The sequence below is a fragment of the Sciurus vulgaris genome (genome assembly GCF_902686455.1).
Source record: "Sciurus vulgaris genome assembly, chromosome: 7".
Taxonomy (NCBI): Eukaryota; Metazoa; Chordata; class Mammalia; order Rodentia; family Sciuridae; genus Sciurus; species Sciurus vulgaris.
The window spans coordinates 28,672,087-28,689,044 of record NC_136467.1 but is presented as its reverse complement, the minus strand read 5'-3'; the positions used below and the strand labels follow the sequence as shown (position 1 = coordinate 28,689,044).

At 37.1% G+C, this 16,958-nt stretch overlaps 1 protein-coding gene across 3 annotated transcripts in view; it reads right to left on the bottom strand.

Annotated features, from left to right (window-relative positions):
- The window catches only part of MAP3K5 (mitogen-activated protein kinase kinase kinase 5), a 210,643-nt gene that overhangs the window by 140,627 nt on the left and 53,058 nt on the right, over positions 1-16,958 (bottom strand). For all 3 annotated transcript variants that reach the window (XM_079146205.1, XM_079146206.1, XM_079146207.1), the window contains exon 2: positions 7,037-7,176. In XM_079146205.1, the coding sequence (XP_079002331.1) occupies positions 7,037-7,176 (140 nt within the window). The remainder of the gene's footprint in view (positions 1-7,036; positions 7,177-16,958) is intronic.

Below are 16,958 nucleotides of genomic sequence, written 5' to 3'. Positions count from 1 at the left end.
ATTTGACCCAGCTACCCCACTCCTTGGCCTATACCCAAAGGACTTAAAATCAGCATACTACAGAGATACAGCCACATCAATGTTCATAGCTGCTCAATTCACAATAGCCAGCTTGTGGAACCAACCTAGATGCCCTTCAGTTGATGAATGGATAAAGAAACTGTGGCATACATATACAATGGAATATTACTCCGCCATGAAGAATGATAAAATTATGGCATTTGCAGGCAAATGGATGCAGTTGGAGAATATCATGCTAAGTGAGATAAGCCAATCTCAAAAAACTAAAGGACAAATGATCTCGCTGATAAGCAGATGAGGACATATAATGGGGGGTAGGAGGGGTTAGCATTAGAGTTAGGGTTAGGTTTAGGGTTAGGGATAAGGAGGGTGGTAAGAATGGAGGAAGCAAGGACTGTACAGAGGGAAAAGAGCGGTGGGAGGGGTGGAAGGGAAGGGAAAAAAATAACAGAATGAATCAAACAACATTGCCCTATGTAAATTTATGATTTTTAATAAAAAAATTTTTTTGAAGTATTTATAACAAAAACTACCTTGATATCCTCACTGATTTACTTCAAACTAGTATAAATATCAAAATTTACATCATGGACAACATCACTGTTCTCAAAACACAACCATTTGCTTCAAGTGGACATGAATGAGTACCAGAAGAACTGTCCCATTTTACCTACAAAAGCGCTAACAGAGATGGGGGTCCTCTGTATCTGCAGATATGAAATCATGGGTTTGTATACCATGGAACTAGTTGAAGGAGCAACTATGGCAGTTCTCAGGGTTCATCCATGTTGTAGCATGGGTCAGCCTCTTCATCTCCATCGAGTAATATTTCGTGTATGTATACACCCATTTTGTTCACCCATTCATCTGTTGATGGACACCTGAGTTGCTCCCACCTTCTGGGTATTGTAAATAGTGTCACTAATGAACATGGGCATATAAATATCTCTTTTGGATCCTGCTTTGAATTCTCTCAGAAATGTATATCAAGAAGTGGATTGCTGGATCATATGGTAAATCTCTTTTTAATGTTTTGAAGAACTGCCATATTGTTTAAAACATCACTGATTTTTTGAAGTTGGTAAATTAGGGAGGGTGTTACAAATTTTGGTTTGTGCCTGTAAGATTCTAGTCATCTAGTAGTAAAATGCTAGTCAGATTCCAGTCTAGAAAATAACACATGCATTAAGGCAGAGCAAGAGTACAGGGCACTACATATGTATGGAATATAGCCAGTGAGATAAATGAAGGAGTAAGCAGTCCATAGACTGCTTTAGAAAATAGTCTATTGAGGAAAGTCCCATCTGTGAAGTAACTTTTCAGGCAATGGCTTAAGAGAAAAATACAACTAAATTTCTTGAATATGGAATAATCTAACATAATCATTACATTTCAACACAAAAAGCTGAGTCACCACTAGCTGATGTGCATATCAATCTCCAGAGAATCATTTCTTATGCAATGGATAAAATGGGAACAAAGCTGATTAAAGTGCAGAAAGATCTCAATACATCTTAGGCTTTCTAACTATAGCCAGAACATAAGGAAAAAAGATACTAAAAATCTTTTGGGGTTCAAATGCCCAAAATGTATGTAAAGTTTTCTTGATGGATACAGAAAACAGAATATAGCAATCTTTTTTTTAAAGACTAATTATTAAATATTTTAAGTATATACAAAATATAAAAATTAGCAAGCAACTACATATCTACCACCTAGATTTAGAAACATTACATTACAGCCAGACACAGTGGTGCCTGCCTGTGAAGTCAGCACTCAGGAAGCTGAGGAAGGAGGAAGACAAGTTCAAGACCAGCCTGGGTAATTTAGAGAAACTGTCTCGAAACAAAAAAGAAAGGGCTGGGGATGTGGCTTAGTGATCGAGTCCTGATCTAGCATGTGTGAGGTCTTGGGTTTAAATCCAATATTGAAAGAAAAAAAAAGGAAAAAAGAAAAAAGGCATATTGCATACAGTTATAGGTGAAGACTCCTGTCTTCCAACTCTATCCACTCCTATACCCCAAAGAGGTAACTCTGAATGTATGATTCCTATAAAAACTTCCATCCCTTTATAACATAAATGTGTATAATACATTGTCTTGTCTGTAGCTGGTATGATACTGTACACAGGTGATTTGTTCTTCCCCATGATTATTTTTTAAGAAGTTTAATGTTTTTGCTTTTTTTGTTATTTTTAGATATACATGACAGAGTGTATTTTGACATATTAGATACACATGGAATAAAACTTATTCTCATTGTGATCCCGTTCTTGTAGTTGTACATGATATGGAGTTTCAAAGGTCAGGTGTTCATATGTGAACATAGGAAAGTGATGTCCAATTCTTTCCACTGTCTTTCCTGTTCCCATCCCCTTCCCTCTCAAAATTCCTCTTTGTCTAATCCACTGACCTTCTATTTCTGTGCCAAAACACGCTTGTTGTGTGTTAGCATTTTCGTATCAGAGAGAATAAACCTCATATCAGAGAGAATATTCGGGCTTTGGTTTTATGATTGGCTTATTCACTTAGCATGACAGTCTCCAGATTCATCCATTTACCAGCAAAAGTCATAACGTCATTCCTTTTTATGGTTAATATTCCATTGTACATATACCACATTTTCTTTATCCATTCATCTGTTGAAGGGCACCTAAGTTGGTTCCATAGCTTAGCTATTATGAACTGAACTGCTATAAACATTGATGTGGGTGTGTCACTACAGTATGTTGATTTTAAGTTCTTTTTGAAATTATTTTTTGGAGATACAATGACTTTGATATATAGACCTCTAGTTGATTTATCTTAAGTGGTATATAATATTCCATTAAATGACTGTACCAAAAAGTTTTTTGATTTATTTTATTTTTGTGGTACCAGAAATGGAACATAGGGGCCCTCTACCATTGAGCTACAACCCCAGCCCCTTTTTTATTTTGAAACTGGGTTTTGCTAAATTGCTAAGTCTTGCATCAAACTTGTAATCCTCCTGCCTCAGACTCCTGAAATAGCTGGGATTACAAATGTATCTGCCCCTGTGCTGGACTTCTACCAAAGTATTCATTCATTCTCCTAATAGATATTTACCATCTCCTTTGGGGAGAAGGGTTATTAAAATGTTGCATAAACATTCTTTGTTATATCTCCTTACATGAGACACTATTTTTTTTATAGTACACATCTAGGTTCAAATTTGCTTAGACTTGATGATAGGTTCCCTTGACAGTATCAGACACTGCCAAATTGCTCTTCGAAAGTTAGTAGTGAGTTGGGCACAATGGCTCAGAAGGCTGAGGCAGGAGAATCACCAGTTCAAGGCCAGCCTCGGCAGCTTAGCAGGGGCCTATGCAAGGTAGCAAGACTCTGTCCCAAAAACAATAAAAAAGGCGGGGGGTGTGGCTCAGTGGTGGAGCACCTCTGGGTTCGATCCTCAGTACCAAACAAACAAAACAAAAAGTAGTGATTCACTCTTTCCCCAGCAGTGTGTACGTTTCCCACACTTCACAGCCTTGCCATCTGTTTATAAGAGCTTCTAGCTGCTGACGATCTGGGGGTGTGCCGTGGTATTTCATTATTTGGTCTTGTTTTGTTCCATAAGCAGCATTGTTTAAAGTGAGGCAGGGTAACCCAGAATCAAGAGAAGGAGCTAAAGCTGGAAGGAAGGATCACAAGAACTGGAGCTATGAACTCTTGTTATGAAGAAATTTCTGGTGATAGAAGAAAGGGTTGCTGGGACTCAAGAAAATGATACTCCAAAGTGTGGCCCTTTGTCACACCGAGCACTTGGAACAAAAAGGCAGGATCAGAACCAAAGTACTTCTGACCTCCAGTAGGCCCAGGCTACTGTCTGCTCTTTGGTCCATCCATGTCCCCTAAAAATCATTTACTCTAAATCTAAAATTGTCTACATCCTCCACTTCCCTCTCTCCCAGCAAGATGATGTTTACACTTTTAAGTTCTTTGAATTTTAACACTCTGTGTGACTCCTATGTGCTAGTACATTAATAAATTTGTATGAATTTTCAGCTATTCGTCTGTCTATTGTCACTTTTTTCAGCAGGCCCAATTATGGAACTTTTGGAGGATGGAGGGGAAGTTCCCTCAGCCCCTTTGTGGTTCATTAAAACAAATTCCTCCCTCTACCCAGCAGCCACTCACTCCCCCAAGTGCTTTCTGACCTTAGATGTATTTCATGCATCTACACCACAGCTCAATGGCCAGGAGAGTCCAGACCCGCTCTCCCATTTACTGAGAGATGCCAAGTGGAAGTCCGATCTTTTTTTTTTTTGGGTGCTGGGGATCGAACCCAGGGCCTTGTGCTTGCAAGGCAGGCACTCTACCGACTGAGCTATCTCCCCAGCCCCCCAATCATTTTTAAACGCATGGAATAAATCAGAAAAGAGTTGTTGCTAGCATTTCTTGTTTTCAAGCAGATGTTAAATCTTGGCATAGAGTCTTTCTCAATAAACGTTAATAGGACAAATAACCAGCTCTCGTGATTTAATTAAAGAAAACTGTGATAAAGTGCGTAGTTATGATATCAAGGAAAAACTTCCCTCTCTCAAAGTGCAATCATGATCTTTCCTTGGGATAAAAATAAGATATTTCATTCTTAATACAACAAAAGGACTTGCAGCTTAAAAAATAGCTAGAAATCTTAAATATGAATAGATTCTAAATATTCTTTCAAATGACAATTCAGACATTGATTTTTAAGCACTTTTATAATTCCCGTCGATTATTTTTCAAGTAGCTTAAACTTTTAGAAAAGACTTCTTTCTATGATTTCTTCCTGAGAATTCAAAGAGAATCTACTGTCTTCAACAAAAAGCTGATGAAAATAAAATTGGCACAGCTGTACTTTCTTTGAAGTCCAAAGAATCAACCTAAGTGAAGCTAGACACATGACAAGAATAGCATTCTAATTCTGCCTCTGCCTTTATGAAAGGAGATGCTTCACTTTGTCGAATCTGCCTCACTTTGCAGATATGATTTCAAATATCTCTGTTCTTATTTCACTAGTTCTCCTTTCTGTTGGTAAATGGTGGGATAACAGAGTTCTACCTAGAGTCAAATGCAACAGAAATGATAAAAGCAAACACATACAGACATACCCCAATTTTTTGCAGTAACAGGACTTTTTGAGACTCAAAGAAAATTGCTAGACTTGCAGAAAAATATTTTTTCATCCCAGACATCAGAGGCTACCTGGCTAGAAACATTCTAAATAAGAAAATGGCAAATGCTTCAGTTAATGGAAGCGTTAAGAGAAAAGATACACTCTGAAGGGGACAACTGAGGAGGTACAGTTGATGCATTTTTCTAAATGAACACACTTAGCAAGAATGTGTGATATAGTTTTAAATAGAAATACAGTCCTCCCTGTAATTATCCACAGGGGACGGGTTCCAGGACATCCTGAGGATACCAAAATCTATAGATGCTCAAGTCACTTATATAAATGGCATAAAATCTGCATATAACCTACGTGCATCCTCCCATACACTTTCAATCAACTCTAGACTACTTATCAAAACTAATACAATATAAATGCTATGCAATTAGTTGTTACCATGCATTATTTATGGAATAAGACATGGGGGAAAGTCTGTATACATTCAATACAGATGTAATTTAAATAAATACACTTTCTATCCATGATTGGTTAAAAGTGCAGAACCCATGGATACAGAGGGATAAATGCAAGGGACAATAAAACTTGGTGGTTAAGGGGAACAGGATAGGGAGCCAGGTTGACCTGGTCCCAGACCTTCCTTACTATAACCAGATGAAAAGGTAGATTTTAGACTGAGTAGGAAGAAATTCCTCAATTCCAGTATTCCAGAAAGAGATATGCCTCTCAATCCCCAGCATAATGCCTAGCATATAGCAAACGTATTTGCTCAGTGAAACTACAGGATTTTTAGAGAAAGCCACATATGCTCTAGATACTCACATAAAAGCAAAATGCTACTTTAAAACATATTTCTGGGGCTGGGATTGTAGCTCAGTAGTAGAGTGCTTGCCTAGCACATGTGAGGCACTGGGTTCAATCCTCAGCATCACATAAAAATAAAGGAATTGTGCCCATTTGCAACCAAAAAATATTTAAAAATATATATTGTGAAAGGATTTGAGATTAGAGATCTTCATATAACAATTGCTAAGTCGTTGACTTTAAAAGTATGTTCTCAACTTCAGGGCTTCACATCCCAAGGTTGGCTCTTATTTGGGAACCAAAAGAGATGAGAAAAGTCCACATGAAGTTGGCTGGAAATTTCACAAGGAAATGGATGACATCAGGCTCAGCATGAGTTTCACTGAACTGTGAGATGCTTTTCAAAGAATCACCCAGTGTAAAATCGGTTGGCCTTGTAAAAGCATGTTTGGCAACCTTGCTGGAGGGAGGAAATGCCTTTCTATCAGGTATGTTCCTATTAATGCAGAAAATTACACTGGAATAGGTTAGATTTTGTAGACAAAACACAGTAAGGTTTTATTCCCCAATCCTTTAGACAAGTGCCTATTAATGAAGAGAATACCAGCAGGGAAGGTTGTTTTGTAAACAAAATAGAAAGCTTTACTTCCCTCCTCCCATCTTAACTGAAAGGACACCTAGTAAACAAGGATAGCAATGTTTGAGTATTTCTACTCAGCACTTTCAGGTAGGAAGGGTATTTTAGCTAAAGCCAGATGGGCACAATGAAGCCCCAAAAGGTCAGGCATAAGACCTGATCTATCTTACAGGATCTCCTTTTCTTTCTCCAAGGTGTGTACCAGTGACTGCCCATCAACAGTCTCCTGGATGTAGCTCCACCTGGAACTCAGAACTAAACATGATGTTTATCCTTCTTGGGTATCATTAAACAACTACGTTGAATTCTAGATAAACTTCACAATTAGCATTTGGTACCTAATTATCACACTGGCAAAAACATCTTTTCACAAACATAAGTTACTGAAAAATGTTTTGGATGGGGCTGAAAGGAAACATATCCAGCAACCAAGGGCGGTACCTTCAGGGACTGCAGAGAGTCCGAGTTGGTATCACAGTAGAGGATGATGTTGTTGGCCATGCTGAAGCTTTCTCGCACCCCGAGGTGGTAGAACAAGGACGGCTGCCGGAAGGCATCGCTCATCTCCACCACAGCAATATCTGCAGGCAGAAAACAAGGTCCCCAAAAGATGTCACCTGAATCACGCCCAGTAAGCACATTTGGGTTTCAATAATTTCACACTCAGAAAAGGAAATGAGGAAATGCCGGGGATTTTCCCTCTTCATTTAACACTGAATTTTGAATTTGCGGTTCTATCAGAAGTGGCTTTATAAAGTTCAACAAACCTGTGTTGTTGTTTTTTTAAGCAAGAAGGAAATCATGTAATTACTGCAAACTAAGGAGAGCCTGCAATGATGGGAAGCAAGAGTTAACACAACATTAAAACACGGTAACTATGGTTACACAATTAAAAAAAAAAAAACCTTTAAAAAGCAGATTCCTAGAATCATAGTAATAAATGCAAAATGAGTTAAAAAAAAAAAACAGGTAAATTTATTAGTTAATCCAGAATTAGGTTTTAGAATTAAATAGTTCATTCACCGAAGAAGATGTACAAGCAATCGACAGATATATGAAAAAATGTTCAACATCTTTAGTAATAAGAGAAATGCAATCAAAACTACCCTAAGATTCCATCTCACCCCAATTAGAATGGCGATTATCAAGAATACTAGCAACAATAGGTGCTGGCGAGGATGTGGGGAAAAAGGTACACTCATACATTGTTGGTGGGGTTGCAAATAGTGCAGCCACTCTGGAAAGCAGTGTGGAGATTCCTTAGAAAACTTGGAATGGAACCACCATTTGACCCAGCTCTCCCACTCCTCGGCCTATACCCAAAGGACTTAAAATCAGCATACTACAGAGATACAGTCACAATGTTCATAGCTGCTCAATTCACAATAGCCAGACTGTGGAACCAACCTAGATGCCCTTCAATGGATAAAGAAACCGTGGTATATATATACAATGGAATATTACTCAGCCATAAAGAAAAATACAATTATGGCATTTGCAGGCAAATGGATGAAATTGGAGAATATCATGCTAAGTGAGATAAGCCAATCTCAAAAAACCAAAGGATGAATGATCTTGCTGATAAGCGGATGATGACACATAATGGGAGGTGGGAGGGGGGCAAGAATGGAGGAAGGAGGGACTGTATAGAGGGATAAGAGGGGCAGGAGGGGTGGGGGGGGGAGGAGAAAAAATAGAATGAATCAAAAACTATTACCCTAGGTAAATGTATGATTACACAAATGGTATGCCTCTACTTCATGTACAAACAGAGAAACAAGATGTATCCCATTTGTTTACAATAAAAATGAATTTAAAAAAAGAATTAAATAGTTTATATCTACTAAATATTTGGTAAGAATAATGAAGAAGTAAAATAAGAGTCAAGGTATAGAAAACTGTAACTAAGAAAAGAAATAAAACCATAGCTACAAATTTTTCCAAAGGTCAAACATGACCAATATCAAGTTAATAGAAACATTATCCCACATTTTGACAATAATATCACAAAATGAAATTCAGATTACTCTCATACTCATTTATGGAAATATACCAAATATGAAAGAAAAACTAACAAATGCACCAAGTATTATGCTGTAAGAAGCCTAGGTTTTGAGTATAAAATTGATTTTTGGAATGCAAGGATGGCTCAGTTTTTAAGATTCATGAGCATCTCCATAGATGGTCCAACTCATTAATTAAAATGCAAAATCCATTTTTTTTTTTCACCATCAAAAAGAGTCACAAAATAGGCAGGGAAAGAGCATAAGCTTAGCATGCATGAAGAACAGGATATGTTTCCAAAGTGCAAACTTTTGTAGGTAGATTAAAACCAGGAAATGTCAGTCAATATAGTTAGATTTTTAGGAAGTAAAAGTATAAGTCTAGAAAATAAAATACATAATTATTACTTGCAAATGTTGTCAACCAAAGGCAAGTCAAAACAAAACAAACAACACAATGAAACTGAATAACAATTAGAAATAACAACACTATTTAGTAAAGATACAAAATTATTTAGAAAACTAATAACTTATTTTACAACTACAATAAGAATTTGGAAAATATAATCAAAAAACAGAACCCATTCATAATTACAATGAAAATGTTAACATAACAAGTTTGTTAAAGATATGTGCAATATTTGACAGATGAAAGGTTGGTATCTTTATAAATCATCTCTTATTGGTCAATTTAAAACAAACAAGCAATAATAAAAACTTTGCAACAGATAGACTATAGACATAAGCAGATAGATTCACAAAAGTTTACAATGGTCACTAAATACATGAAAAAGTATTCTTCATCTCTCTTCAAATAAATACACATTAAACTAACAATAAAGTGTCAATTTCTTTGCCTAAAAGGAGCCAATGAAAATAGCCTAAATTAACTAATGAAAATGCAGAGAAATGGCACTCAAGTGTTGTGGAGAAGTCCAAACTTTTAGGAGACTTACATCCTTAAAAGTATGTATACTCTCCAATCTCATAATTCTGTTTCTTGGAATTTATCTTGAGAAAATTCTTAAAGATGTGGGCACTGAAATATCACTTTTATAAGAAAATAAAGGAAAATGTCAATATATCCATTAACAGGAAATGATTATATATGTGTGTATATATTTGTGTGTATATATAATAATTATATACACACGTATAAATACACAATGATAATTTCCAATAATCATGTAACCACCAAAAATTTTAAGGTAGAAGAATACTTAGAAATGGGTCAAATTGAAGCCATTAAGTAAACAGTTAAAATATAATATATATAATTCATAGCTTATACAAAATGTAATGTATACATTAAAATTTGTGCATTCGGGCTGGGGAGATAGCTCAGCTGGTAGAGTGCTTGCCTTGCAAGCACAAGGCCCTGAGTTCGATCCCCAGTACCACAAAAAAAAAAAAAAAAATTTGTGCATTCCATGTATATATTCACATAAATTTAAAAATCTGAAAACATGTATAATAAAACATACTCCATGATAATTCATAATTCATGAATTATTTTATCTTCATTTTTCTTATTATTTCCCACAATTTCTATTAGGAACATTGACTCCTTTTATAAATTGAAACACACCAAAATATAAAAGGGACAGTCAAGACCTATGTGACTGAATATAAAACCAAAGTACAGCAACCTAAAAAATAATGCACTTTTAAAAATTAGTTATGAAGTTTATTATAAAAATATAAAGAAAATCATGTTAAATTATATGAACTTGGTTATAAAATTTTGAAAAAGATTTGTTTCTATTTTTTTGGTGCATGGCAATTATATTTAAGAGTGGGATTCATTGTGCCATATTTGTACCTGTACATAACATAATCTGATCCATCTCGTTCCCCAGTGCCTCCCTTTTCCATCCTACCTCTCTCCCCCAATCTGTTCACTCTACTGATCTCCCTTCTATTATTAATTAATGCATTATAAATGAATAAGTGTAGATAGATGGATGGAGAGAGATTGAGAGAGAGAGAGAGAGAACAGGATTGAGAGAGAGAGAGAGCGAGCAGGATTCAGTGTGGTATATCCATACATAGCATGGTTTGGTAGATTTCGTCCCCTGGTATTTCTCTATTCCCTCCACTCTTCTCTCCCTCTCTCCCTTTCCTCTATTGATCTTTATTCTAAAAATAATGCACTCTTTAAGAAGCTATTTAATACAGAATCTGATTTGTCTAATGAATATGAAGTTAGAATTCACATTCAATAAAGGAGAAATAAATCTGATGCCATGGAGGTAAAAGACAGTTTATTGATGTTATGAAAGGGGAAGAAGGTCAAAGGAGCTTCACTACTTGTTTTTTTGTCCTCCCCGCCCCCGAAGCTAAAAATGACTTGAAGAATCTTTAGTATAAATAAAGACTTTTCTTTTGGGGTCCTTAACATTTCTACATTAAAAAAAAAAAAAAATCAACCCATGAAACAAATGAGTCACTGCATCCCACCCACACTGCCATCTGCCTCCTGCCCCCGTGCTGCTTCCGCCTCCCCCAGGTGCTAGCACTCAACAGTCAATCACACAGCTTTAAAACCCAGAGACAGCGTAGAGTGGAGCTGAAAGAAACCATAAACAGTGGTTGATGAAAAGTAAGAGAGATGCAAAGAAAAACATCAGCTAAATTAAGGTAATAAGGAGGAGGGGGATTTTTCTAAAAGAAGTGACTCAGGATTTGATGCTAAAATAAAATAAAAACCTTGCCAGAAGGTTTTCATATTAAGAGAGAAACTAGACGTTTAAAATAAATGGTGCAAGCAAAATAAGGTATAATCATTAGCTCTGAACACTGAAGCAGTGATGTTACATAGAACATTAAAAAGTCCTTATTGGCTCAACTTTAAAATATGATAATACAGGAGGGTAACTCAGAAAAAGGTTGACTTTTGTATTTCATATCAGATGAGTGATTTCTGCTAAGACATTTTAATTCTTTTCTAAATTTATTTAATTGTCTTCGAGAAAAATGCTCTCTTTTTCTGGTATACAGTTTAATGGGTTTTGAAAAACGCATACCAACTACCACAGGCACGAGGGGGAACAGTTCCTTCATTCCAAAAATTTCTCTCAAGCTTTCCTTTTGCAATTAATACTCCGATCCAGCCCCAACCCCTGGCAAGCACTGTTCTGTTTATTGTCTTTATAGTTTTGCCTTCTCCAGAACACCACAGAAATGGAATCATACAATAAATACGTTTGGCTTCTTTCATCTGAGAAAATGCATTTGAGATTCATTCATAGATGTTCATTCATAGGTTGAAGGACACACTTGGGTTAACTCCAGGTTGGCAAATTTTTAAAAGTTACTAGTCATATACAAACTTAGGCTTTTCATTTGTCTTCAGTAAACACCTATGAATAGGATTACTACTAAGTATATGTTTAACTTAAGAAAATGCCAAACTCTTTAAGTAATTTTACCATTTTGCATTCTCACCAGCAATGTATGAGAGGTTTCCATTGTCCACCATCCTTGTCAGCACTTGATATTGCCAGTTTTTTGTTTTAAGCCAGTCTAAGAAGTATGTAGTGGTAGCTCATCATGGATTTATTTTTGCTAATAACAAATGAAGTTGAACAATTCTTATGTGCATATTTTCTGTTTATCAGTACTCAATGATTTTGCCCTTTAATTGTTAAACTTTTTCTTATTGTTGAGGTCTACATGGTTTTTGCATTTTCTGAATATTATTCCTCTGTCAGTTTATGTGATTTGAAAATACTTTCTCCTCATTTGTGACTTGTTTTATTCTTTTCTTAACTATCTCTAAAAGTACAGACACTTTACGTCCAGTTTCTCAATTTGTTCCTCTATAGATATTATTTTAGGAGTAGTACCAAAAAAGTCATTGCTTGACCACAGGTCACGAGTTCCTTCCTTTGTTTTATTCTAAAAGTTTCAAAACATTACATTTTACATTCATGATCCACTGAGTTGATTTTTGTATGTGTGTGAAGTATGGGTCAAGGTTCAAATTGTAAAGACTCCTTCATCACTGAAATGTCTCTGCATCTTTGTCAAATATTAATTGACTACATTTGGTGGGGGCTTTATTGCTGGATTCTCTGTTCTACTCCATTGAGTTATGTGTCTACATTTTGCCAACATAACACTGTTTTGATGAAGAAAGTGTTACAAAAGGTACTGACATCAAATAGGTCAAGTCTGTCAACTCTATCCTGTTCTCAAAATATTTTTGGCTGTTTCAGTTGCTGTGTTAGTCGGCTTTCTATCACTCAAACAAAATACCTGAGATAAATCAACTCATATGGAGAAAAGGTTTATTTTTTTTCTCATGGTGGTTTTAGTCCATGGTTGCTTGGCTCCACTGCCTTTAGGCCTTTGCAAGGCAGCACATCATGGAGGGAAGTGTGTGGTGTTGCTACTCCCCTCATGGTAGCCAGGAAGAAGAGAGAGAGGGGGAGAGAGGGAAGGAGAGAGAGAGGAGGGGACAGGGCCCCAATAACTACTTCAAGGGCATGACCCCAATCTAACTTCCTAACCTCGTCACCCTGGGTCCCACCTCCTAAAGAATCTACCACCTCCCAATATCACCACAGGCTAGCAACCAAACCTTCAACACATGGGATTTTGGCAGAGGGCAGGGGGATCCAAGATCCAAATTATAGCAGGTATCCCTTGCTTTCCTGTAAAAGTTTTAGAATAAGTTGGTAGTTGTTAACTATCAGTTGAAAACTACAAAAGAAATATTCTCCTGGGATTTTGATTGGGGTTGTGTTGAATTTATAGATCATTTTGGGGAGAACTAACATCTTGGCAATATTGAGTCTTTCAATCCATAAATATGGCATATTAATTTATTTGGAACTGATTAATCAGTATTTTATAATTCTACATCAGATCTTACACATAGTTTGTTAAATTTTTATCTAAATGTTTCGAATTTTTGGTACTATTATAGATGGAACTCTGTATAAAATTTCTAATCCCAATTGTTCCATGCTATCATATAAAAATACAATTGATTTTTTTAATATTGACTTTTTTAGCATATTCTTTGGGATTTTCTACATGGACAGTTGTCATCTACAAATAAAAGAGGTTTTATCTCCCTGCCCTTTCCAATATATCTGCATTTTATGGTTTTTGTTTGCTTTCGTTTTGTTACACCAGCTAAGTGAGACTTCCAGTAACTGCACTTTTGAAAATGTTCTATTTCATTACCAACTGAAGAAAATATTAGTTTAAAGAGATGTACACTGAAACAGAGAAAGTATCTGCCCAAGATCAGCTAGAAAGCAGAGGCACCAGGATTCAAAGCTGGCGCTGGTCTACTCTTACTGCACCTATAGGAAGTAGAAGTTCACAAACTCAGAATACAAACAAGAGGTAGACACAGAGCTGGGGGCCAGAGCACACTTCTCCTGTCATACATTTCATGAGCAAATGCACTTAATCAATGTTCAGTTGAGCTTTTGTGGCAACAAAACTGAATAAAACTGCTATACTTAATAACCTAAGACTAAGCCGGTCATTTAAAGTAAAGAGAGAGATGCAGAACTTGCCAATGTTTTTACTTCAGGTACACTTGGCTTCCTTGTCTCAATTGGGTTAATGTTAAATGGAGCATAAAATTAGGTTTACCGGAGGTTTATTAAAGCATAACAAAGTTTCAGGCAATAACATAAAACAGTTGAGCCCAACTGCATTTTGGCCACTGAACAGCAGGGTTCCTGGTCTGAGATTTTTCTAATTGAATTTTTGCTTCATAATACAGTGTCCATGAGTTAAAATCTCACGTGAGTTGCTGCCGCTTGTGAACAGCAGAGTGAGGGAAGACATTCATCTTTTGTTACTTATCAATTCAATGCCAATTTAATTTAACAAACATCCTGTACACCTATTGTAATGCAAGGCTTTGTTATCTATTGTGAAAGTTAAAGGAAAACGTTAGGAAATGAGGTTTTTGCCTTCCTTCTCTTGCAGGTCAGGCAGGCACTGGCAGGTAGGGATACGGGGCGCAGTGGAAGAACAATCCGGGTGACACTCAGAGGCCGGCAAGACCACGGCTGTCTGGATGGATAAAGGTCACCTGTGTGGACGGGGCAATAGCTGGCTGTGGAGTCAGAGAGTGGGGCACCATCAAGAGCCCACGAAAAACAGCAGCCCCCATCCATTAAAGACACCTCAGAAATGTAGACGAAGCCAAGGAAGGGACAGCCTGGGCTTGGTCAAAGAGAAAAACAGAAGGCCACAGCAGGAAACTAACGCAATAATTTCCAATTATTGTCCCCTAAAGAGCAGATAACCCCCAAATTCTCATTCCTTCTTTGATTCTTAAAGGAAATAAAACCTGCATTCCACTGGTTTTTCTATTTTACGAATGACTAAATGCAATTTACAACTAAACTACGATATGAAAATTACTGAAATGTTACCTATGACCAAAGAGTAGTATCCCTGACGAGTGTTCTGAAGACACAGTCCATTTTCCAAAGTCTGGCAAATACTAAAGTCTGCAGCTGGGAAAATGCAGAACTCCTGTTGCACAACTAGGGTTGCTGAAATTTTCAGGAAGAACAGAAGAATAATCTATTATCACTGTCTTGAATTGGTCATGACTTGGCAATTCCTGCTAGAAATTACTACTCAGCTTCCACGGCCTCACTTTAGTTTCTTGGGTGTTCTTTGGTGAACCCCATCATGTATACTGATGCATATTTCTGTCAACAGTAGATTTCATCCCACAATTTCTTCATTACAAAACTCTAATAAATGAATGCACAGTGATTCAAACATGAATCATTCTTATATTGCTAAAGCAAAGGTATATATAATCTCCCCAACCCAGTCCTGATTTGCCTAGTTGATAATATTCTTAGACAGAAGTGGTTTTTCACTGTTGTTTACCTGAAGAGGGAGCCTTGGTAGGAAGTGATCAAAGGGACAGTTTGCACTTCCAGAGTTTGGTTCTAAAAAGTCTTGAGGGTCAGTCACTGCACCTACAAAAGGAGAAGGAAGAGAGGAAAGGAAGTCTGGAAGAGAGAAAAGACAAAAGAGAAAGAAGAGGGAGGAGGAGAGGGATCGGGACAGAAGGAGGGAGCAAAACCAAGAAGGGTGTTAGAACTGAAGTTCCCTGGCCTGGGCACTAGCTGCAGAAGCTCAGCTCATTTAGCTCCAGCTTCAGAGAACAGGAGGGCATGTGGGTGGTGCCCAGCCCAGATTATCAGGACCTTAAACCACAGCTTAGGAGGAGGTGCAACCTCAGAAAAGCACCGCACAAACATGAATACCAGGAAAGGAAACCATCCCATCTCCAGAGGACCACAGAACATGCAAATGACAGATAACCTGTTTTCAGACTTCCAGTGTCTGAATTCTAATTAAGTTTCTGGATGGATGACCTTAAAGTTTCTGAGCTTTGGTTTCTTCAACTTCAAGTTGGTAATAATAATAATAATAAATTGATCAGTAATAATAATGACAGCACAAAACTGTTGTAAGGATTACAAATGTGTGCTAGGCACAGCAAACTCCATGAATGTAATCAAACTGAGTGATTATAAGAAACACTTCTAGGAGGCCCTTTGAGCAATTTATCATCAAAATGTTAATGAAAACAATGTTAATATATAACTCAGTACCTCCTGATGAAGATCTGTATGAGTGATTTCTCACAGAAATGATGCTGAAGTCAAATGTACGGAAGCATTAATAGAAAGCCAATATAAAGAATCTGACATGATTCTATCATCAATGGATGGACCCAGCTATGTCTAAGAGTTTAAAAAGAGTGACAGGATCAAAGCTCTGCTTTGAGAAGAGACTAACTGGATGATACTTTAAGCAGACTGCAGACTATGGGATCATGTAGAAGTCATCCAGGAGAAAGTATGCCCCTAAATAACATAAAGAGAACATGGGGGGAATCAGTAGACTTTGGGAATTAGAGGAAGGCAGGCAAAAAAAGGATGAAAGATGAATCTGCTCTGAACCTGGATGATAACGGTGATGATTTCCAGGGACACAGTAAGAGACACAAAAGAAGAAACTTCTAGAGGGATGGCGGCAGGGGGTGGCGTGTAGGAACTTGAGTTTGGACTGGGACACACCAAAGATTGAGCATGCACGTATGTGTGTATGTGTGTGTGTCTGTGTGTGTGTGTGTGTGTGTGTGAATACATAACTGATAGCTGTCATTTTGAATCTCAGCAAAAAGATCAGAGTCAGATAAAAAGATTAAAGAGTCACAGTGATGGGCGATAATTGAAGCAGTGGGTGTAAATGAGACTGTTAAATTAGAGCACAGAGAGAAATGAAAAGGCTTCTAGGACTCAGGAATTCCCCTCCTCCTCATACGCCCAACAGAAACACACAGTATGTTCACC